Source organism: Electrona antarctica, assembly GCF_951216825.1.
Source record: "Electrona antarctica genome assembly, chromosome: 19".
NCBI lineage: Eukaryota > Metazoa > Chordata > Actinopteri > Myctophiformes > Myctophidae > Electrona > Electrona antarctica.
In genome coordinates this window covers 35,277,216-35,301,696 of record NC_136800.1, presented here as the reverse complement: position 1 = coordinate 35,301,696, position 24,481 = coordinate 35,277,216, and the positions used below count along the sequence as shown (strand labels likewise).

Sequence of the window (24,481 nt, the reverse complement as noted above, 5' to 3'; positions counted from 1 at the left end):
AATAGCAGATCTACAAGCTCATAGCGCGCCACCGAGTGGCGCGCTACGAGCTTGTAGGTCTGCTATTTTTGAAAAATCGTGAATGTAGAAGGATTTTTTCAGGATTTAGAAGGATTTTTTAAAGTTTTGAGGTCAGGCCTAAATGGGTCAAATGATAAGGGACAATATCGGTGGCACCCAACTGTAGGTGCTTGATAGGTGTGGGGCATTGTCCTCAAGGACAGTCAGTGGGTAGCAGTCGTTTTAAGTGTTTAAGTGTTGAAGTAAAAGCTGTATACAGTAGTTCTGATGATCACTGTAAATATATAACATAATTCAGTGGTCAGATAACGCCTGCACAAGCCCTTGTATCTGCCATTACCCTGTCATTACTCAATGTTACCACTTCCTTGCAGCACTGTCATCTAGAGCTACCTCAAACCTTTTCAACTTTACAAGTTACATTATACCCAGATATTATTTATTTAAAATATATCGATGCTTTTAAATCAATGTTTTACTCAATGGCTATATTTGTCTATATTTTCAGCAAGACTACTCAAGTCTCTAGGCCTATATGAACTGCTTTATCTAGTTGTTGTTGTTATTATTTATTAAGTGGTGGTAAAAGTTTGAAAAGGAACAGCTCCTAAAATACATTTCATAGTTCTTCATTATTATTATATCAAAATCGGGAGTCCATTCACCAAGTGCAAAAATAAATAAAATTAAAATAAATACATTAAGAATGTTTCTCCCAGAGCAGAGAACAAATCACCAAAGCCCACTCCATGTCCATTTCTCTCTTTCATTTCTCACCTCTCATTATATATGTAGTTCACCAGACGTTAAGGGAGTGTGGAATTCTGAAATTACAGCCATAGACACCACATTTTTAAGACTTGTTATCACATGTAAGTTGAAGCATGTTGATATAAGCCACATCTGTAAATGAGTCATGGGTTCCAGTTGACTTAAAGTGTTTTGGCATTACTCTGAGAACAACCATGTCAGAAAGGATTAGGTCGCGTGGGAGAAGTTAATAAAAGACAGGCAGACATCATAAATATTTTTGTGAGTGTTAACGTATATTATTTATTGCTGCCCTTAAATAGAATAGATCAACAACTTTAAACATAGGCTAAACGAAAAGTGGAATTACATTCCCTGCAGTGGTTATGTACTGGTATAATAGTGTGGTATCAGTCCTGCCATGAGAGGGCAAAGCTAATTCTACTCGGTGTGTGAGTGTGTGTGATTAATTGATTGAATGGTTGATTGATTGATTGACATGAACAGTTTATTAATGATTACTGTCATCAGCCCATATGGAACATTGTGAATGTGTACTGTTGGGAGATGCTTATGCTTCTATTAATAAAACATGAGTGACTGCCTATTCGCTTGATGCACATGTAAGTAATGTTAATGTAAATGTAACCCATATGGAATATGGTGTCACTAATTATCATTATCACATAATGATTATATGCCACAGCCGTCTGGATGAATATATATTATTCCATGTCAGCATTTATGAGCGAGTGTGAGTCTACAATTATTTTTACTATACCGCATAAGACCCACAAATGCTGTAGCTGTATAGGATGCACCAGCAGTTGAGCAGATAGTGTGTCGGCCACGTCGTTATTGCAATGTTTCTGGTTTGATTCTGGCGGGAGATGGGTTGCATGCCTTTCCCCCCTCTCCCCTCGATCAACATCCTGCCCATCTGCACGGTCTTGCCTAACAGAAGTGTGAAAAATAAATGACCCAAAATATAAAGATTATAAACATGAATAATTATGGCGATATAAATATAAAACATTATGTCCTCACTAGTACTACTGGGTGATAGCTTGGCTCCGAACACACTTGTACCTCAAGCTGGTCTAAGATCGATTTCTGCCAGTGCCCCTCCACTCTCTCTCTGCTTTATGAAGTCTATCTCAATATAACTGAACTGCCCACTCTCTTTTCTTCTAAGAATAAGACCATGTAAGCAGGCCAACAATAGGGGGCACCACAGTCTTACAAAGAACAGGAGTAATGGAACATGGTAAATAATCAAGCTTTCAGAATGAATCTGATTTTTTTTTTAATGTAGATCTATATGTAATTTTGTTCTGTCAAAGCAACATAAAATAAGAGAAGCTCACTGACCGTGAACAGAATACATGGATGCAGTTGAATGCATCAATATTATTTGATATTTCGGTTTATTTATGGATAGTTATATATATTTTTTTATCTATAAAAGAAATACCAGACCCATCAAACTCATTGGCATTAATTTGGCAATACATTCCTACACCAGTGAAATGTATGTAGGCTATAAAACGTAAAACACTCAACTGAGTTTAAAGGTTGTAGGAATATTTCCTTCTTGGACTGACTTTAGAGTATTCAGGGTGTTCTTGGCGGTTGTTGTCCACCCCTCCACGGGTACTCTAAAATCCACTCTTCAATCCTCCGACCCGTCATCCTTCTTTAAGACATCTGAATTCACCATCCCATCGCAGCTGGTCAGGGGAGCTCGTTGTAAAACCTTGACATGTTTATTGTAGAACAAGTCGGTGCTGTTAGCAACAGCAGATGTGTTGCTGAGCAGTATACGTATAGTATTTCAATGTGCTAGAGAAGAATAGATAGACAATTGAAAAGATGTGGTACTATAGCCACACATCTTTGTTGATTCATAGAATTTAATTTGATGTTCCCAAACATCTGCGCCTCCAGAAACTGGATGTTTTCTTTTGAAAACTGTTACATGTGTAGCCTTCCACAAATTCCTATACATTCACTACAGTGCAGCTGTTGGGGCTGAAGATGGATTTATCACCAAGAGCGGAGAGCCCAAATCTTAAATTGGAATACTTGCGACATTTCATAATTATGTTGACTCATAAGATAAAGTAGTAATGGTTTGTTCTGCGGTCGGGTATACCTGCCCTCCAGCCTCCAGCAGGATGTCGTGTGAGACATATCTCGCTCCAGAGAGTCTACAGGCAGGCTGTTTTAGAAGGCCATTCCTCTTCTCAGGTTTACATGACATGGAACGGAAATGTCTGTTTACATCAGAGAAAAGTATCCCCATTTTCACTGTCCTGTAATAACATGTTGAGGACAATTTTCCAGGTTATGGGTATGAAAAATAAATCCAAAAGGAACCCCTTGAAAGAAATATAATTCATGGAAAAGTGGAAAAGTAAAACAGATATCTTGACAAAATGCTCTATTTGGGGGGGTTTATGCACTTAAAGTGTGATTTCTGGTGGTGGTTTCAATTATAAATGTCTTAAATTACAGATCGTTTCACTACTGCTGATGTCAAATTATTTTTCTAGACACAGAAAAAACAAGCTTATGCTTCACATATACATGGCGGGTCTTGGACCACATCCCAGAAATGTCAAAACAGCCGACAATCTGTTTGTGGAGATGTTTGTGTGGTGAGGTGGATAAACGGTAGGCCTATAGTGGGTGGGCATGTTGCGAGGTGGTTGGCATACAGTGACAGGTTGTGCAGTGCTTTCCCACCAAGCCTTGGTGCTATGCAGTCGTGAGGTCCTTGCCGTCTGCATAGTGGCCCAATAAGTGCAGAGTTGTGCGATGAAGCTGTTCCGTTGAGTAGATTAAAAGTTGGCATTTAACCTAAGAATTCAAGATTATTAGAGGTGCCCTGATCGATCGGACACCGATCGGTGATCGGTCGATTTTCACTCCAAATGACTCGATCGGTGATTGTCAATTTACCCAAATGGAAAAAACTATCTTTTATACCATTTAAGTCGTATAAATGTCAGACAGATATATAGTATAATATCCTTTTTCATCTTTGTGACATGCCTAAACAGTCTCCCCTTCCTTTCCCCTTACGCACCGGTATCGGTCAATCGTGAGAAAAACAATCGGTGATCGGTCACAAAAAACCTGATCGGAGCACCTCTATCAAAGATTTGAGGGACATGTGACTATTTCCATAATGTTTTCGAGAGAGAGAGAGAGAGACACAGACAGACAGAGGAGAGAGAGAGAGAAACACAGAAAAACAGAGAGACAGAGAGTGCAATCTGATGCACTAATGCACCAATTCCACCCCATCAACCAGCCTTGAACATGCAAGATGTGTGCAACACTTTTTGCTGAGATCTCTCTATGGAGACACAATCCCTAAATTCCAGGGAATCAAACCATGGCACATAGGCTGCAGGAAGTTGTGTAAAATATTTGCACAACCTCTACCTTTTGGGAATCCATGTCACTTTGATTCATCACAAACACATGACCTTTGGTTGACACGTTTTGTGTTTACTGACATATGTCAATATGATTACAATTCAGAGATAAGCTCAGGCAAACTCTCAAGCATTTTTCTTGAATTACCAATATTATTGCTAATAGGGTGTCACATATCTCAAATCGTCACTTTGTACCTTCCAGCACTTGAAGTAGTGACGTGAAATAGGCCTATACAGTACATAATACTGAGATATAATGATGAGATATCGTTGCAGGGCCCTGTTAGCAAAGGAACCTCACACTGTATAGCTGCCATCTCTGGGCTAAAAGTCTTACTTGAAATGACATGCAACATGCATTATCAGAGTATATTTGATACAATCCATGTTAGTTTGACACCACAAAGTGGAGTGCTGGTGGAGAAATAATAAGCTTTCATACTTCTGAGATTGTCTCCGTTTATTCAGCAGTCAGTATAGAATGTTAGATAAAACATTTTTGGCACAGTTGCTCAATAATAAGCCGTTTCTGTGTGGTCATCTAAATAAATATGCAATCCATAATTTACAGCCCCAATAAATACACATATTCCACAATAAAGATGCACCGCATCCAAACCCAGAACTGCATCTGCTCAGAACAAAAAACAAAACAAACATAATATAATTTACTATACTTCAGGCAAACAGTTGCAATGGGCTCAGACCAAGTAACGAGTCGTGATGGTGTTAATTATTTTGGGGGGAAAATATGCATCATAATTCACTTCAGCAGCTTGTTTTTCTCTTACATTCTACTAGGCAATACAAGAAGCAGGCATTTGTCAGGCCAATACAAAGGCCAAACAGTGAGGTTTGGATCGTAGTAATGCATGCTTTTTTTTAATGGATGGGCTCGAACACAATTCCCAAACTCTACTTCTTAGTTAGGAAAACATGTCACTACTTAATTAATGTTATGCTTATTTTTCTTTTTCACACATTTGCTTCTGATTACCCAAACCACCATTAGGTGTTAAAAACCGAGCGTAAACTTCACAAATTACAACCAGAGATGATACATTTTAAGACTTGTTATCACCTGTAATTGGAGACATGTTTATGAATCTCAAACTGTGAATTAATCATGAGTTCACGAGACGACTGAATGTGCTTTGGCAATACTTTGAGGAAAATAATTCCAAAGGATTATGGGAAATACTTACAGTGGGTGATTTGGGAATCGTTACGAGAAGATTGATGAGGAACAATCTAGAATAGAAATTTCCTGGATGGATCATTCCTGTATGATGAGTTACCTTCAGGACGGGTGGATGAGGGAGAAATGGTTTTATACCATGCTTATTCTATGGTGAGAGAAAGCAATGCTACTTGATGGATTTTCATTTGATGCAGGGTCTCATTATTTCTCAACTAAACAACATTACGTTACAATAAACACTAATTAATGGTGGTTTTCAAATCTGAAGCTATAAAAAAAATAAGTTTTTCTTGTTCAATGACACCTGTGTAATAACACTGCAATCCATCACTTTATTAACAGTGATGTGTACAAGAGTGGCGTAACAGCAAGAATCTATTCCACGTGTTTGAAAACAGGTACTCATCTACTGTATATTGCGTGTACTATGGGGTAACCATACAGAAACGTCATCAACACAATCATGTTACATTGTTGTTGCACTACAATTCACAGTGTTACTACACAGATAGAAAAGACAACAAATAGCTTTAATTTGGGTATGAAGAGTCCTTCTCTATGTCCTGTTGCATGTGAACAACAAAACAGCTCATGTCGTTCCGGTGATTTGTTCCCAGCTTGAGGCAGTGCATGCTAATAATGATCTAATGTCTGCCCATGAAAAAGGCATAGATCACCAGTGAGCAGTCACGACTATATTCCATAGGTTCCTCCTTGGCATATATATATATATATATATATATATATATATATAGATATTTCATAGGTTTGCCTTTGGATTTATATATATTCCATAAGTTCCGCCTTGGTTTTATATATCCCATAGTTGCGTCCTTAGATGTATAATTCCATAGTTACCTCCACTTGTCTTTTATTAGCATCCATGTAACACTTAACGGAGAGCCCGAGAGCAGCATGTGTGTCAGTGGAGATTGTTTATTGTCAGGGTCCCACCACAGCAGTGCGGTTGCATCATACGCAGCCGCACTCCTGTGCAGACACCTCCTTTATTGTGTGGTACCGGCTCTTGTTGTCCAGGAAGGAGGTGTTCTGTTCGTACGCGATAGGCCGGCAACAGGGACCACTACTCACCTTGTCCTTGCGCCCTTTCTTGCGGAAGCCTGAGCGCCTCATGTGGTCCATGGTGATGTCGTAGTTGCGCCGGTGGCCGGCACACTTTCCGCTGCAGTAACGGAAGAGTAGGGTCTCGTCGCTCTCGTAGCCGAGGCCAAGTTCGCTAACCGTCAGCTCCACCTCACGCAGGGAGCAGGGCTTGGGCCGTCGGGCTCGTTTAGTCCTCCGGGTGTGGCTGTACAGTCGGTGGGACATCCGTCTCTTCTTGTCCAGGAAGGCTCCCACAACCTGCTGTAGCTCGCCCTCAGTGAAGCTCTGGAACAGCTTGGAAACTGTGGTGAGAGATGAATCAGATATCTTACTATACACAGTATACACTCACAGTATACAGGAAGACAGTGATACTTGAGTGACTCATGCAAGTGCACGTTTCTGTTATAATCACAATATAGTGTCCTGTCTGTGTACAGCTAGCTCTTTACCTATCATCAATGCATGCTAAAACTCTAGATTTACAATTTCAATTTCACCAATGTATGCTAAAACTCTAGATTTACGATTTAGCTCGTATCCAGAGTGACTTAAAATAAGCAAGGTAATCACATAGATCACATAGACAGTGTAGCGACTCAAGAAATTAGGATCCCAGGGTAAACAATATATACTATCGAAATAATATGTAGGCCTACAGTACATTGAAACTACATGATACAGGTAAGCAATGCACCTAGCGTCTGGTTAAATAATAAGATATCTAAATTTCATTCTTAAAATTGTGGTCAAGAAAACAAACCTAAGGTTTGTTGCACTGTGCGTGAAACGGTGTGATTAAGTGTACTGCCAACCTAGTTTTAATGAATTTTGTTGTTGTTACAGCTCTAAATTCTTCCTATAGAGTTATGGGGAAGAACCTCGGGTTCTTATCACTGGCAGCACAAAATTAAATTAAATCTCAACATGATGAAACGAAAAGACAGCATAACATAGCTTTAACACGGCGTGATAATTAAGCTGACAAATACAAGTCGAGGAGGTTCCGCTCGGGGTCATGTAAAAACGGCACTCCTTTGAAAAGAAAATGGCTAAATCATCCCTCTATTCGAGCCACGTGAAGGTTTTATGGTTTCTGCCCACCTAACCCCTCGGCCCCTCAGCCATATGGGCAGCCAGTGAACCATGAGGTGTTCAGTGACTACATGGGTTATTGTAAGGCATAAGGATGTGCCAGATAAACAACACATACTGGGGCTCTCTGCTTGCAGGACGCCCCTTCACACGCCATCTCATGTTACAGGTTGCTTACAGGAAAGATCAAAACAGTTTATCTTACACTCTGAGAAGATAGAGTTCATGCCGTCTGTCGATCTCGCTTTCCGCTGGAGACCACCCATTCGTCGGTACGACGACGAAGACAACGATGAGTGGGAGGAGGATGGTTTTGTGGTCACCGATGGTAATATCGATGATGGTAGTGGTGGTGATGATGGTCTTAATGAGACTGACGATGCCTGTGGATATTTTACCCTGGTAGGTTTGAACTGTCCGATAGTAGCCATGTTTCTAGTGAGGAGGAGGGAGATCGCAGCACCGCAGAGCATGAAGGCAAAAGTAGCACCTTTCCATAACTTCATCTTAGAACGTGGAGGAGCATTGAAACTCTGCCAAGGAAGAGAGGGGGGGGGGGGGGGGGGGGAAGGGGGAGAGAGACAGAGTGAGCATAAAGGGAGAGATGCACAAATGTTAGACATGTTACAACAGTCCTACACCTGCAATAATATAAACCATCCTTCTCCACTAGATTATAAGGGCCGTAGTTAGTTCCAATTATCCGTAGCCCATGCGAGTACATCTGTTTGAATTATAAGATGATCAGTCACTATGATTTCACACATATAGACCAAGGTCCTAATTGGTTTCCTGTGTTTCTTTTCATTTCCATGACCTTGCGCAAAATGTTTCTCTCAACTGAGATTCTTCATAAGAGGGAATTCAAATTACCACCAGTTTACTTAGTTTCATGTCAAATTAAGACTGCTGTCATAAGGCTTAGCCAAAGTCATCTGCAAAAATGACATTACTCGTTGACATGTAAGAATGCAGTTGGCGCTATACATCAAATTCTTTTAAGGGAGCCGAACCCCTCGCCCTAAAAGGAATCCCTTGGCCACACGTATTGGGCTGGCTACGTCAGGCTGGTGGGGCCTCATGTTGAGCAAACCTCAGTGTTTGTACACCCTTCATCACACTTGACATCTCTTTCACGAGAGAACGTCCAGACAAGACAGTCAGAAGAATCACGATCTCTGTTCTCCTGCCACAGACACTGGAGAGCTTTCACAAGCCCACTGTTTTGTATTTTTTACATCACAACACAAGCATGCATTGCAAAACATTTTCCCAGACCCGGAAATGGTATACTGGCAACGTCTAACAACAAATCCAGACCAGTCTTCTAAAGTGTTTTGCCAGGTTAGATTCTGTATTGTACATGGTTGGTCTGTGGAGTTTGGGGCTTGTTAAAAAAAAATGAGAAAGGGAAAAAGGGACAGAAATAACACTGTATATTTGTCTATGTCAACAAAAACATAACTTGGTAGGCCTAAGCCGCTCTACAAGCTCACAACTCAGTTGAGAGATTGTAGACTGGCTATTTTCGGCATGCAACACCGGCGCACAACCAAGTATAAATCAGGCTTAAATACAACCTTGTCTATCATTGTTCAGGTTCAGGTAAGGCATGGTATGCAGGCCTTACATAACCACGATGACTTGCTTATAGAGGTATGGCGATAATTTAAAAGACAATCAATTAAACTAGCAGCCTAGTTTGATACACAGTCCATGTAAATCAAATAGTAGCTGCGGCCGATGGAGAATGTTATTTGAGGCTGAGCCACATGTCTAATGTTGGTTCTTCACTGTTACATTTAATTGCAGGATGTGATACATAGCCCCCTTGGTGGAAACTCCTCTCTTGTGTATGTTGGTACAGCACCAACTTCTGTCACCTAAAGTTTTAGTTCTCCAGCCCTTGAATATGATAAAAATCTTTTCACTTGAAAAGAGCTGGTTGGTTTATGATAATATCATAAACCAACCAGCTCTTTTCAAGTGAAAAGATTTTTATCATGTGGTCGTTGATGAGATCATTGTTTTCTTATGCTAGGAATATCTCACTTTGAGGCAATTACTCAGCATCACAGCTGGTCGCCTCACTGGACCCCAATGCATCACTGTCCATGGCCTGTTGGTTCTCAGCCTAATCTTGATAAAACAATTAGCTGTGCAAAACACTTGACTCCTCCAATGTTTTAGACATTAACACCCGACACCAGCCAGTCAAATGCTGATCTCATGTCCCCGAAAAGCAGTTTGATTGTCTTAATTGCTCCACTTAGAAAGACATTACGTACATCTGCAGTCGATTGGTACCAATAAAAGTGCCAAGTACCATTCTTCACCGTTTTCTGATCTTTACTGGTGATTAATCAGCACGGGCATGGAACATAGCGGCGGCAGTGGCTCAGGGGTAGAGTGGCCATGGAACATAGCGGCGGCAGTGGCTCAGGGGTAGAGTGGCCGGATGGAAACATGGAACATAGCGGCGGCAGTGGCTCAGGGGTAGAGGGGTCTTCACTAAAAACGCCGGGACAACGCTCCACACGTCCCAAACTCTTCTCCCTTCTGGCTCCAAAACTATGGAATGCACTTCCCATTGCAGTCAGAACTGCACCCTCACTCCCAATCTTCCGCCGTAGTCTGAAAACCCACCTCTTCAGACTCCACCATGGCCCGTAGCACTTGCCCTAGCCTAGCCCCTTAGATAGCACATTATGTAGACTTAGATAGTATTTTAAACAGACTTATAGCTTGTTATGTAGACAGCTCTAGAATTGCACTTTATGTAGTCATAGCACTTTATAGTACACATGTATAATATATTATATAGTATAGTATGTATAGTTTACATAGATACTCCACTGTTACGTTCTTAGTTTACGCATGATTCATGATAACTACTTTTTATACATGTGATGTATGCCATGCTTTTTGTTATTGCTTAATGTAAGTCGCTCTGGATTAAGAGCGTCTGCTAAATGCCTAAATTGTAAATTGTAAATTGTAGAGTGGCCGGATGGAAACATGGAACATAGCGGCGGCAGTGGCTCAGGGGTAGAGTGGCCGGATGGAAACATGGAACATAGCGGCGGCAGTGGTTCAGGGGTAGAGTGGCCGGATGGAAACATGGAACATAGCGGCGACAGTGGCTCAGGGGTAGAGTGGCCGGATGGAAACCGCAAGGTTGCCAGTTTGAACCCGGGCTCCCCCAGAGTTAGTGTCGAAGTGTCCTTGAGCAAGACACTGAACCCCTAATTGCTCCAGTCCTGATGTGCTGGTTGGCCTTGCATGGTTTCCACCACCATCTGTGTATGAATGTGTGTGTGAATGGGTGAATGTAATGCACAATCTATGTAAAGCCCCTTGGATAAAGGCGCTATATAAATTTACCATTTAACATTGATCACCGATCCCTGTTGCCACAGACAGTGAGAGGAGCAGGGAGTCAGTGAGAGGAGCAGGGAGTCAGTGAGAGGAGCAGGGACACTGTGAGAGGAGCAGGGACACAGTGAGAGGAGCAGGGAGGGACACTGACATTTTCTTAAGATCATGGACATACTGTACATCAATGGTTCCCAAATCATTTAGTCCGTGACCCAAAAGAGAAATTTGATGTCTCCCCAGGACCCAAACTAGTGAAAATAGCAGATCTACAAGCTCACAACGCGTCGCTTTGCGCCACATTATGAGCTTGTAGATCGGCTATTTTCACTACTACATAAACATTTGTTTTCTAATTTATGGAATTTCTTAGATTTTTCTTTGAATTATTGGGAAAAAACAAACATTGAATTTGTTTTAAATTCATAAAAAAGGTTACTTTTTTTGGGAATGTTTTTTTTTAAATGTTTTGAAATAATTAAAAAACAAATTTAGGAAACAAAATCACAGTGTGAAGTGAGGTGCTCTCTTATCATCATTATACATCATCTCATTCTGGCCAATCACAATTTGCGTCCTCACTTTTGTCTTCCATGTTTGTGTTTACACAAACCCTCAAAGCTGGACACAGGAAAAAAAATAAGGGGACCCATAACAATGTGTCCGAGTCCGCGACCTACAATTGGGTCCCGACCCAGTGTTTGGGAACCAGTGCTGTACAATGTACATGATTGAGCGGTGAACATCCTACAAGGGCAGGTGCTGCTATTTGCAGGTAAGACCAATGCACCAACCAAGACGATATACATACTGCAGGGGGGGAACCCAAGATGTGTCTCCACCAGAAGGAAAAGTCATCTTCAAACAGAGATCATAAAAATGCAAGCGGGGGAAACAAACGAAAGGTTTTTTCCTACAGATCCACAGTGTGTCTGGCCTTTTACAAAGCACCACAGTGCATACTCCGGATGTGCCCGTGCACGCTCCTGTATACAGGGGAACACGCCTGGAAAAAAAGCGCAAAATAAACTGCAGGCCAAGATAATGCAGTGCTTCTGAAAGGGGTAAAAGGAGGGCTCAACGGCACAATGAACGTCCTCATTAGGATGTACACAGAATGCATGGGGATGAATATCAGGTATAGGGGGTTGAGAGTACAGAACATTATAGAGCAAATAAATGTCTGAACACCCGAATGCTGTTAGCAACCATTCAGGTGGATGACTACCAGCAGCAGTGTGTAGTCATGATTGATTATGTGTACATGTCTGAGAAAACAATTGGCTCACAATTCAGAGGGCTGCCTGCCACATTAGTCCCCGGAAGCTTCACGCTTCCAAATGCACACGTCAGACATGGCCGGCAACAAGTGTAAACCTCCGCTGCCTTTCAGAAATCGCATTGTTCAAAGACACTGTGAAATTGATGTTTTCTAGAAATAATTGGGTCACTGGCCGCCTTGCTTGCTAAGCTTGTGGTAATGTAATTAACAACAGCATGGTGCTCATGTATTTTCCTCCAATATGGAGGGCGAGGGAAGGGGCACTCTACAGAATGTCACTGTGTGACAGTAGCAAATGAATTGGTGATCTGTCATGATGAGGATACGAACATCTGCGGTCGACAATGTTTTGAATGGAGCTGGAGATACGGGTGTGTGTGTGGGGGGGGGACGGGGGGGGCTTTATGTCAGCTTGCCTGGATCCTGACCAGAGTGACATGATCACTGTATGGAGAAGATCACAGCGAGTCATGGATGAAGAGCTTCTTTGTAGACTGTTAGAAACAGACGCATGTGCACAGTTTTTGGCCCTATTATTCTGCGGGAGACTTTCCTTTAATGTACATTGCCTAGATAATACAGGCTGTTCTCTCTCTTGCTCTGACGCATGTACACGCACGCACGCACGCACGCACGCACGCACGCATATCCAGACACCCACTTCACTTGGATGGAACACACAGTAGCACCATCACATAACACTAGATAATGCACCTTACATAAATCTGCAGCTCTTTTCATATCTAGAAACGTCCACAACAGGCCATAATGAGACCCACATGTGTCCAGACGTTGACCCGTGTTCCACCATACAACCATGTATTTCAGCATTGCTCCGCCCATGTGACCATTTGTCCCAGTGCCCCCCCATAAACAACCCACTCTGGAAGATAACAGAGGACGAGAGCTAATAGTAGGAAAGCCACCTACTGTCTTCAACTTCCTGGGTTGCAATGAAACAGGGTGCTTGAGGGGAGTCCTAGAGAGGCCTGGTCTCGTCTTTAACCCTCCTAAAGTGAGCACCAGAAGAGAGAGAGAGGGAGAGAGAGCTCTGCGAGGTAATAGGGACATATTCCAAAGATCAGGGCGGGATTAGTACTAATGCCTGCCGGCTTTATCTGCCATCACGTGGGGTAACACCTGGCTGCAAGTGCTATAGCGGTGAAGATTGGGCCGTGTGTGTGTGTGTGTGTGTGTGTGTATGTGTCTGCACTAATCCCTCAGACACCTCCAACTCAGGGGTTAGACCAATAGGGTAGCACCAGTAGGCTCTATCTAAAACCTACAGTACACAAGACCTTCGATCAGAGTAATGGAGACGGAGGAGAGAGATGACCTTGATTTGTTGAAGGAGATATGTGTTAGTATATGCTATTTAGCGCCATTTGGGTTGGGGTCAAAGCACACAAAATGTAAACTGGATGTTCTGAGCCAAGATTGGCCGTCCTAAATCCAGCCCAAGTTCTAATTCAACTGAAAAAGGCTTAGGATAGGCTGCACTGCAAATTGGCTGACTGTGTACTCTATGACTCAGTAACTACAGGGTAATTAAACAAGCCTGCCGTTTGTTGTTATCAAAGTTGGAGTTAAGCGGAATGAGGAAATATATTTTACTGGTAAAACAATAGAGCACAATGATAAACACAGTCACTGTGTTTCACTCTTACTGCTGCTTCTGACACCTGCATGTCCGGGATCAATAAAGGTTTATCTTATCCACTGCATAGCTGCGATCATTGATTATTTTCTTTGTGATTATTCTATCGATTGCATTTTATTTTAATTGAATGAAGCACGTATTTTATGATACACTTTTAATATAAAGGAATCGGCACAAATATTTTTTTAAATTGATTAATTTCAATAATAAATTGAAATCCTAACTAGAAAAAGTGCCCCTCGGGGAACATGTCTTTCATTCTCAAATCATTTCACGCTGATTGAGGCTTTTTGTTCAAAACGGGCCAATCCTGCAAATTTTGAAAGCCAATGTTAGCCAATCAGGATGGAATATGAAATATCGTAAAGATCTGTCTTGAGCACATGACTATAGAGATACTGTGTAACAATTTGTGGGATTTTTGGACAAAATATGGAGGAGTAATATAAAGAAATGTGTTTTACAAAAAAGGTAACATATGTATGTATGTAAGAATGGTGGGTGGAGTCTGGACCCTTATTGGCTGTTGACGGTGACGTAACTAAGGTACGCTTCAAGGTAGGTATATATATATATATTATAGAGGGGCTGATCGTAAGTTTGTAGAGGTCGGCAGTACAAGTAGGCCATGTATGGCCTACTTGTGTGCAAGGCGCAAGTTGGCACCTCGACAGAGTGCATTTCTAGTTCTAATTTATGATTAGGAGCCTGATTTATAGTTCTTTGTATGATGCAGTCGCGCACAGAAAGTAGCAGGTCTGCTATTTTCCCCGTGCGACTCCATCGCACGATGAACAGTGAAGATGCGTCTGAAAGTGAAGGCATGCTTTGAGTCCGCAGCAGGTACAATCCTTTCTAAATTCTCAAACCTAGAACTATTCCTTTGTATAACGGAATAGTTAGATGGCATGTTTTGATTTTGCTTTAAATCCATCGGGTAAAGATGGGGCTACTTGCAGCAGGGTAATAAAACATCAGTCAGCATCATCATTTTAACCTGACTCCGCCAGCTGGTGGCAGCAGCGAGTTCCTCCTCCTGCTCCCATCTGGTCTCTCTCGGGCAGAGACGATGTACTTCAAACTAAATCTGATTGGAGTGATATGCAGCCGTATGCGGCCGCTAGGGGCGGGATCAACGTGAGACTGGTGACGTATTGTAGCTGTGCCACAGCGCAAATGTAAACACAAGCTAAAACTCTCAATTATTATGGAGATATCAGATTTTAGTCCCGCTGCTTCCGGTTCATCGTTTCTGCTTGAGAGAGACCAGATCAAGGTAGGAGGAGGGAACTTTAATGTGAACTCAATACTGCCGCAATCTGGTGGCGTCAGGTTATCATCATTCATCTTCAGGCTGACAATAAGATTGATTTTGTCCACTTACTATAAATGGCTTGATATCGTGACTGCTAATCTGTCAATGCCAGATTCACTTTTTAATACACCAATATTACCACTAAACCTATGTTATACATGTTGCCATCAGTGATACAAAAGGATGTTGGCCATTTGACACATGCTGAGCACTTTCAAATAAAGCCCACAGGAGCGAGCTCGAGCACGCACAAACAACTCTACTCCAAAGACACTTTAGTTCAATATTATGTTCCATGTACTATATATTCAGTCTAAAAGATGTCTTGGCGAGTCAGTATTAGGGTTCACTGACGTTTTGGCCTCATGGCAAGCCTTTCAACTATGAGCAGCTTGGACAGCAGGTTATGTTGGAGTTGAAGGCTCAAGTGAGTATACAGGCTTAACTTCTGTGCACAACTCCAGTGGATACAGCATAATCTCCACATATGATATAGGCTTAGTGGGTTGGGGATCATGACAGGCAGTCAAACACCTGCAATCAGAATAGCCACTCTAAGAGTACCACCAATCTATTTTTAAGCAGTTATAGCCATGTGACACATCCCTCTACCCCTCTATCCCTCTACCTCTCTTCAGCATGGCTAAATAAGCAATACAGGAAGAAAGACAACAACAACAACAACACCACCATCTTAGTTCAGTTCAAAGGTGAGCTCATCTGAGAAACTAAATCGAAATCCTGCAAGGGATCCAACATCCAACTCGTGACAATGACATGTGGCTGCAGCAAGACGTTGCTTGTTGACAGATAATCCAACGTGTGTTTTCTGCCACTCAGGGACTCCGGGAAGCATCTCCCGTCAGCAGGACCTAACGCCTTCCCCCCATAATCTTCCGGCTTATTCTAACAAAAGAAGATGCAGTGTCCTTACCGTTCGGCCGGCTAATCCAGATTTAGCTGCGTGGCGTCGTCTTCATCTGACCTCCACGGGTGAGTGCTGGCTTGGTAAGTCCATCATCACAGCCGAGGAGCTGAGTGAAGGAATCCAGCTTGCTGGTCCCCCCCAAAAAATACATCAATGCTCCATACGTATCTGAGGAGAAGATAAGGAGAAGTACCCAGTTCTACTATCCCTTTATCATAGCGACATTTCCACAAGTTTCCCTTATGTCACAGTGATCAAAATCCACATCCCTGTCAAGGCGTCCATGAGCGTCATGCCAGTGAAGAGGTCCATCCATTGAAGAAAAATTAGTAGACGTTAGAGATGGGGATGTTTAGAAGAGCCCCTGTAGAGGTGTCTGTGTGGCTCTCTGCAGCAAAACTCCACACAGCAGTAATGAAGTCTCCTTTTTCCACGAGCACTCAACAAGGGACCATACAGGTAGGTATAGTCTGTAATAGAGAAACAAGAGCTTAAGTACAGCATTTTACAAGGACAAATAACACTTCTGACTCCACTGTTACACATCTCCTGTAAAATTAATTCCTATAGATATCAAATCACTTCTTAACTCGGAAAATATACCACTTACAAAATAATACAGAACAGTTACTGCTACCAACGCTTTGAGAACAGGTGGTCGGTCTTACCCCTCAGCAGCAGGTCTTCTCTTTAACTTAGTGGGGTGGTGGGGGGCTTGCTTCAATGAAGGGGTGAGGGTTGCACTGCGGAGATGCGTTTGGGGTTAGAAGGCAGAGTGTAGTTACGGTAAGTATAGAACACAGAGCGTCTCTGATGCCTCTGCCTCGTCTTGCCCCCCCACACTCCCAACTGTTGCTCCACCTCCTCCATAGTTGCGCTGGTGGGCCGAGTCGGATTACTTCTAACATGATAATCTCCCTGGCTGTAGCTCCCAAAGCACTCTAAAGGATGCTTTGGCCTGAGAAAAGGCTTACATTTACCTTCTGCTCCAAGGGAGGCTGCCATCTTAGGCATACGCTGGTAGAAAAATCAATTGGGTGGATCAGAGGGTATACAGTAAAAAAAGAAGAAAGAAAAGATACAAATAAAATAAGGTTGTGCCAAAACAGGTGCTGCCCTTTCTTACTGGTTGAGTGAATTCACTGTAGCTCATAAAATGGGTGCTAAAACAACACAGACTCTAGTTAAATTGATTTATCACAGTGGAAGTATGCCATGATGATTCAATCGAGAGTTGGCTGGGGATAAAACTGGGGCTGATGTTTGAGAGTCTCACGTTCACATCTCCTCCAGCACAAACTACTATTTTAGCCTCTGAGCCAAGAGCAGAAAATGAGGAGCAGATGGTCATGATTTTGGGAGGTATCAGGGGCTTCAGACTGCAAACCAAATAAATACCCCATCCATGGATGAAACATGTCAGGTGTTTAAGGTCATGTAAAAACAACTTTAGAGAGGAGCAGACGAGCAAGGTTGCTTGCCAGGGAGATGCGCAAACCTTTCAAGACATAATGTAGGGCATAATAGGCAGCGTTTGGAAATCAATTTACAGATAAACTGTGGAACCACAAATGGATTACTCTGAATGCGATTCAAGGCTGAAACTTCTCAGCATCGGTCTCAGTATTAAAGTGATATAAAGCGAATGTTGCAGCTGGAGGCTGGATTATGTTAAGAACTTTCTCATTTTCATGCCATGAGTCATTCGTACTGTAGTAGATCCTCGTGTCAGAATTATGCAGGATGTTTTGATTCTGTATCAACAAAACACACAGTGAACTGTGGTTGGAACTGTTTGGTGTTTTATTCATCTAAGACAGCAACTTAAACATTCCTCACAGATATTGATTTATGAAAAAAATCTAAATCTGCAATACTTTTCAGCATAGCCTAGAGGGAAGCCAAATCAGGTAATACTTCTCTATATATAAATGTTGGAAGGTGGCCTGGGCCGTGGCTCAGCGGTCCAGGCACCTTGGCTGGTAATCCAGTCTGGCAGTGTGCCGCGGGTTCGACTCCCGATCCCGACGGCCTTTACTGCATGTCACTCCCCCATCTCTCTCCCCATTTCCTGTCAGCCTACTGTCTGTCGGTCTGTCCCTCTATAAAAATATAAAATAAAGGCGGAAGCCACAAAAATAAAAGTTAGAAGGCTCTAACCTGGGAGATGTCACCCATCAAGAGAAACTACCTGTTCTTTTCAAGCTGAACATACTGAATGTTCTGGTGGCGTGGCAGCCAACAGGTGAAACTTCACATAGGACCTGGAACACACAGGCTTGAGTTCTGACAACTGGCTTGTTTAACATATAAAGTGACCATTACGGGATAGGTGATACTATGTATATAAATAATGACTTCAGTTAGAAATGGAATATATTTTCCTTTCTAGGCCTGAAAGGTAAATATCAGCATAAAAACATTCCTGACACTGAATCATGAATGTCTGTATTTTACACATTGTTTGCAGATGTGTGAGGCATGTCTGTTTTCACAGATTGGCCTCCATTACAACAAAACCAAAACATCTGTTAATTGCAAATTCCTGCAATAGCAGCCGAAACCTTCAAGGTTTCATGTAATAATTGAGATTACATCAGAGATAGAGCCATTCTGACATAGCCTACAGTGTTTCATGTAGCCGCTTATAGCCAACTGGAATTCCGAGGAAATAAAAAAAAGTTTCCAGATTGAAACATACAGAATCACATCCATGCAGCGTTAAATCTTTTCCACTAGGGCGTGATGAGTGAGGGAACACATTTTGTTTAGGTTTGGGCTGGATTTTTAAGGAAGCCCTCAATCAGTAACACTATAAACACAACATTCCACTTGAGGTGTCATTAGAAAAGCTGGAAATAAGGTCCAAATGTGGCCACTATGCACATGTTGCACAAGATGTGGTTTGATGATTGGACATGTAACCTTAAGCCAAATGTCATCTCGCTGACTGGAAAAACTACTTTTAAAGGGCCAAACTCTAAACAGGCTTTTCAAAAGATGCTGAGGGATATTTGACACCTTTTACAGCTTAAAGAAAAAGCTGCTTTCTGGGAACGACAGAAACAAGAGGAATCCATCTCAAACCAAGTACAAATATACATTGCAATTTGCATCTGTGACCCAGCCTGATTGGAGTCAGTCCTATGGTATTTTCACGAAGGGGGGAAAAACTAAAACCAAAACAATTCATTTGCTATAACACAAATCTTAAAAAGAAGAAATGTGTTCAATAGTATTTCAGCATCACATTAACACTTAATTTTGATGTGAAAATGTTTAGCAAACCTACAAAGAAGAGAACATTGTATTTACTTTCCATATGCCAGGCCTTGATGTCAGATCAGAAACATCAGAAACACACAGCCAAATACTGCCCCCCTCTGTTAACCATGAACTCCTACATCTACTGTATCACTAAATCACTAAAATTACCTTTTGTGCATATTGGGTAGTAGTGGTATCTCATCTGTCTACATACCTGTGTGGTTGTGACCCAAAAGGGTATATTTAGTTGAATCCTGGGGTGGAAATGCAACCTTTCCTGCTGCTGATGTTGGCTTAATCCCTCATACGCACACCTCTTCCTTCAGCATAAGCGTGGTTGTTATTGCTGCTGCAATGTTGAGGAACCAAAACAAAATATTTGAATTATTGTGTACTCTTATATAAGACGTAACAATAAATCTTACATCTTGAATGTTCACATGGATGGCAGTGGTGGTGCCCCAGGCGATGTCCTCGACCTTGTGTTGCAGGACCCAAGGGCTTCCGGCACTCTCCTCACTCTAGTCCCTCGTGCACCGGTTCAGGAAGCTCCGAGAGGTGCGACTGCATAGCCTCTGGCTAACCAGTGGGTGTGGGTTGTGTTTCCAGGATTTCGTTTTGGCACCAGACACTGTGTGGAGACCTTAGAGTATAGGTGGAGACCTGTACGTCGGACTGGGCTGGAGTCGCCATGATGACCGAATCCTCAGACCATTTACTGGGACCCAACTGCCCGAACACGTTTGGACGGCCCACTCATGAGGGACTAGGGCTGGGCGATATGACTTCAAATCAAATTATTTTGACATTCATTTTGATTAATGAACGATTAAGAAAATAAAAAATATATATACTGTATATATATTTTTATGCTTCTCGCTGATTTGATTAATCCAATTAGGACAGAGGCCGATAAAAACAGCTTCTAAATCCTGAAGTTTTCTGAGAAACTTCAAATATTTACTCCATAATTACGAAACATATGTTGCTACTGTACATAGCAACAACTACCCCAACAGGGGTTCGTGTTGAAAGGTAAAAACCTCAAAAGGGAATCCTGACTGTCCTAAATGGGTTAACCTACATGAGCAAGATTAATTTCCCAGCGCTAGGAGGAGGGTCTCATCATATTCCTCTAGTGGTTCTATACCTAGTGTAATGGCTGAGTTCCAGGTCAGCCCAGAGGTCAGACACACAACGTTTCCCTTAGATTTGTGCCTTGCTGGATTCAGGGCGCATGGGCCCTACGAAGAGCTGCCCCAAACAGGCAAACTCTACAATGGTACATAGCCGATGGCCCATTACTGTGGTGTTCAACATGATGCTGAATTACTGATTGCCGAAGGTCATTGGCCAGTGGACACGTGCACCGCTCTTTGTAGTGTTCCAGCCCTCGGACTGCCATTCATCTCCTGTCTGAAGCCCAAACAGGTTCCATGTGAGGACCTTGGTGGTGAGGGCACACAGAAAATCATGGTTAAAAACTGACCTTTATAGGAATGGATTTTAATCTTTTTAACCTGTTTCATATAAGCAAAATGTATCAAAAATACTGTATTTCGGAAAATACATTTTGGTGAGCATTAGATCAGTGCACTGATCTAATGCTCACCAACAACATGTCTCTTCCTAATCTCCCCTCAGTCTAGTGAGCAGGGATGAGGAGCACCTCCAGCCACAGACTCATCATCGTCCTTTCTGAAGGTACATAAAGAACATACACTACCAAGTACCAACATACGGCTACATACAGTAATTCTGTTCGTTTCTTGCATTAGAAAAAAATTAAAATCCTGAGCAAGACTCGAAACATTGGTGGTTATCTTTTAAAATAAAACATACGCCTAATGCATTGGAGGCTACAAGCTGCAACCTCCTGCTTTTAAAACAGTTTTACACCATGATCTGCACCTCCATAATATTCGTCTACGCTCCTTGTTTGGCAATTATTGGATTAATCACATTACTGTAGCACCTGTTTTGAATTTACAAATAATGCAGGAGGCAGCAGGATGTTGCTTTACTGAAAGCGAGAGCTTCCAAACAGCGACACTGGGCTATAGAAACCTCCTAGTGGGCGTTCCTTCTGTCATTACCCAGTCCTCATACTGGGCTATAGAAATCTCCTAGTGGGCGTTCCTTCTGTCATTACCCAGTCCTCATACTGGGCTATAGAAACCTCCTAGTGGGCGTTCCTTCTGTCATTACCCAGTCCTCATACTGGGCTATAGAAATCTCCTAGTGGGCGTTCCTTCTGTCATTACCCAGTCCTCATACTGGGCTATAGAAATCTCCTAGTGGGCGTTCCTTCTGTCATTACCCAGTCCTCATACTGGGCTATAGAAATCTCCTAGTGGGCGTTCCTTCTGTCATTACCCAGTCCTCATACTGGGCTATAGAAATCTCCTAGTGGGCGTTCCTTCTGTCATTACCCAGTCCTCATACTGGGCTATAGAAATCTCCTAGTGGGCGTTCCTTCTGTCATTACCCAGTCCTCATACTGGGCTATAGAAATCTCCTAGTGGGCGTTCCTTCTGTCATTACGCAGTCCTCATACTGGGCTATAGAAATCTCCTAGTGGGCGTTCCTTCTGTCATTACGCAGTCCTCATACTGGGCTATAGAAATCTCCTAGTGGGCGTTCCTGCTGTCATTACCCAGTCCTCATGTAGGTGACACTGGGCTATAGAAATCTCCTAGTGGGCGTTCCTGCTGTCATTACCCAGTCCTCCTAGTGGGCGTTCCTGCTGTCATTACCCAGTCCTCATGTAGGTGACACTGGGCTATAGAAATCTCCTAGTGGGCGTTCCTGCTGTCATTACCCAGTCCTCTTATAGGTGGTATGAAAGGTAAACAAAGCAAGACATGAATTTCATCGCCCACCATCGCCAGACGATGTCGACCAAAAGATACAATATTTTCATCTTTTCGGGCGACATTCCTCCGCCCACTTTTCGACTCCCATTGACAAATAATGCGCTTCCGGCAGATTAATCTGGCTGTCGCCCGCTGTTAAAACGCATCCATGTTGCTATTGTTAGAAAAATAATCACCAAATCAGGAATTTCTTGACAGAATTTTTAGGGGCACTAGCCCCTCCTATGCCCATGCTTTCCGGGTTTGTGTAAACAAACATTGAAGACAAAAGTGAAGTGAGGACGCAAATTGTGATTGGCCAGAATGAGGTGATGTGTGATGATGTATAATTATGATAAGAGCTCCCCTCACTTCACACAAACAGAGGATAATTCATCAAGCTGCAATGATGGTGAGTTTGATGTCAAATAGGACTTTTCTGTTTGGATGTACAGTATGGGCTGTCAATGGCAAATTGCAGCTAGCTGCCACCTTACCATTAACGTATGGCAAGATGGCTGCGGCCTGCATAAGGCCTACTATGACAACTTTCCCCACGGGCATCAAGGGACCTTCTTGGCAGCATATTGTCAAGAAATAAATAATATTAGTTGATTATTTTTAAACACATGGGTGTTGTTAATACCTACAGTGACTCACTGGCAAGGTTCTGCAGGCACTACTAATGGAACCTTAATTAGGGTAATTGGCAACACGTGTGTTTACTCTGCTATAGGCTATAGCATGCGGCAAAGATAGGCTAAAGGGCAAGGCTAATACATCTAATAAGTATCCATCTCCCGACAGCTCTGAAATCATGGTTAACCTATTAAAAAACCTTGTCAACAAGAATTGCAATGCTTTTGGTTTGGCAGTTGGACAGTGTTCCAAATGTGATGCAATTAAACAAACAAACAAAATGTAAGAAATGTCATTGCTGCTCTTTAATTTGGTCAGGTGTTGAAACGTATCTACTATAGGAGGAGTCATTTTAGCCTGGCTAATAAGCCAGACCGAATCAGCCGTTGGCAAAAAAAAACACACGACAGTGTGATTTGAGTCTGGCTTATTAGCCAGGCTAGAGTCATTTAGCATAACACGCTCAACGCTAATGCATAATGTTAAAATGGTCAATTCTGTGTTCATTTTAAAATCTCCTTACCCATTCTGGCTGCTGTCTCCCTTTGATGCTGATGCAGGAAACTTGGGTGGCAAGCCTGTCTGCCTTTAGGCTGATTGGGGCCTGCTGTGCTGTGGGAAATCTGACAGCAAGGAAGAACATTCTGTGGGTGGGAGAGAAGCCAGACCAGGTGGATTTTCTCAATGTGAGAGAAAATGCACTGGACAGCAGCCACTAGCTGGGCTTATTATAATAAATATTCTTCCTGTTTTTTAAATGAATCATCACCAAGGATGTTTGAAAGATGCTGAAAAATAAAACAACATTGTATAATACATTCATTGTATGGATTTTGTTTTGCAACAAAAAAACATCCTCAAACAATTAACTAACCTCCAGCTACACTAAATGATTTGGACTGCTGGACCCATTAAAAACCCACCCAGGACACTACAGAATAGATATGTGGCACACACCGCACATCACAATATTATTGTAACAATAGCCTACATGATGACATACATGACAGCTCACTATAAACTACACAATCAAACTGAAGCCAAAAGGACAATTGATTGATATTGCTGGTTCATTAAAGGGGGATAAAACCCTAGGCATTTTCTGTTTACTAAAGAGCTGGAGAGACTTACATGTAATTGGAATATAGCGATGTTTAACACATTTAAAAAATAGGGCACCTTTAAAGCAGTACACTGTTGAAAGGGATTACCGCTATGCACATTTGACTTTTTCCATGCATGCATACATTCTAAATTATTGACTGTATTTTAAGATTTTCCTCAGCGTGTAGCCGTGTACAGTAATAAGTTGACAGCTGACTACAGACAAATAACATGATGGATGCGTAATTTCACTGTTCAGTGAGCCATCAGTCTGTAGTTGAATATTGTTCATCATACAGTCTACATGCAATATACACAATACATGAAATACAATGTGTAATACTTGCTAATACTTATTATTTCCCCATTCCGTGACTTTAAAGATGGAGTGTCATGATGTTTTGTATGTGTCTATGGAGTTAACATTACTAATAGA

The 24,481-nt window shown here is 42.1% G+C and overlaps 1 protein-coding gene across 5 annotated transcripts; it reads right to left on the bottom strand.

Moving 5' to 3' along the window:
- Positions 1-4,662: 4,662 nt before the first annotated feature.
- Positions 4,663-23,599, bottom strand: LOC306912385 (neurturin). Of its 5 annotated transcripts, XM_079488567.1 has the most exons (9): positions 23,465-23,584; positions 19,927-20,893; positions 19,662-19,796; positions 18,372-18,444; positions 16,849-16,923; positions 16,187-16,650; positions 13,208-13,287; positions 7,826-8,153; positions 4,663-6,827 (listed from the first exon to the last, which is right to left on the bottom strand). In XM_079488567.1, exons 8-9 carry the CDS (start codon positions 8,124-8,126, stop codon positions 6,394-6,396), a joined length of 735 nt encoding a protein of 244 aa, XP_079344693.1. In that variant the 5' UTR covers positions 8,127-8,153; positions 13,208-13,287; positions 16,187-16,650; positions 16,849-16,923; positions 18,372-18,444; positions 19,662-19,796; positions 19,927-20,893; positions 23,465-23,584; the 3' UTR covers positions 4,663-6,393. The 5 variants fall into 5 exon arrangements, with proteins under 5 accessions (XP_079344693.1, XP_079344689.1, XP_079344692.1 ...); XM_079488563.1 differs by lacking the exon at positions 18,372-18,444; XM_079488566.1 differs by lacking the exon at positions 18,372-18,444 and having other exon boundaries at positions 20,781-20,893.
- Between the last annotated feature and the right edge of the window lie 882 nt (positions 23,600-24,481).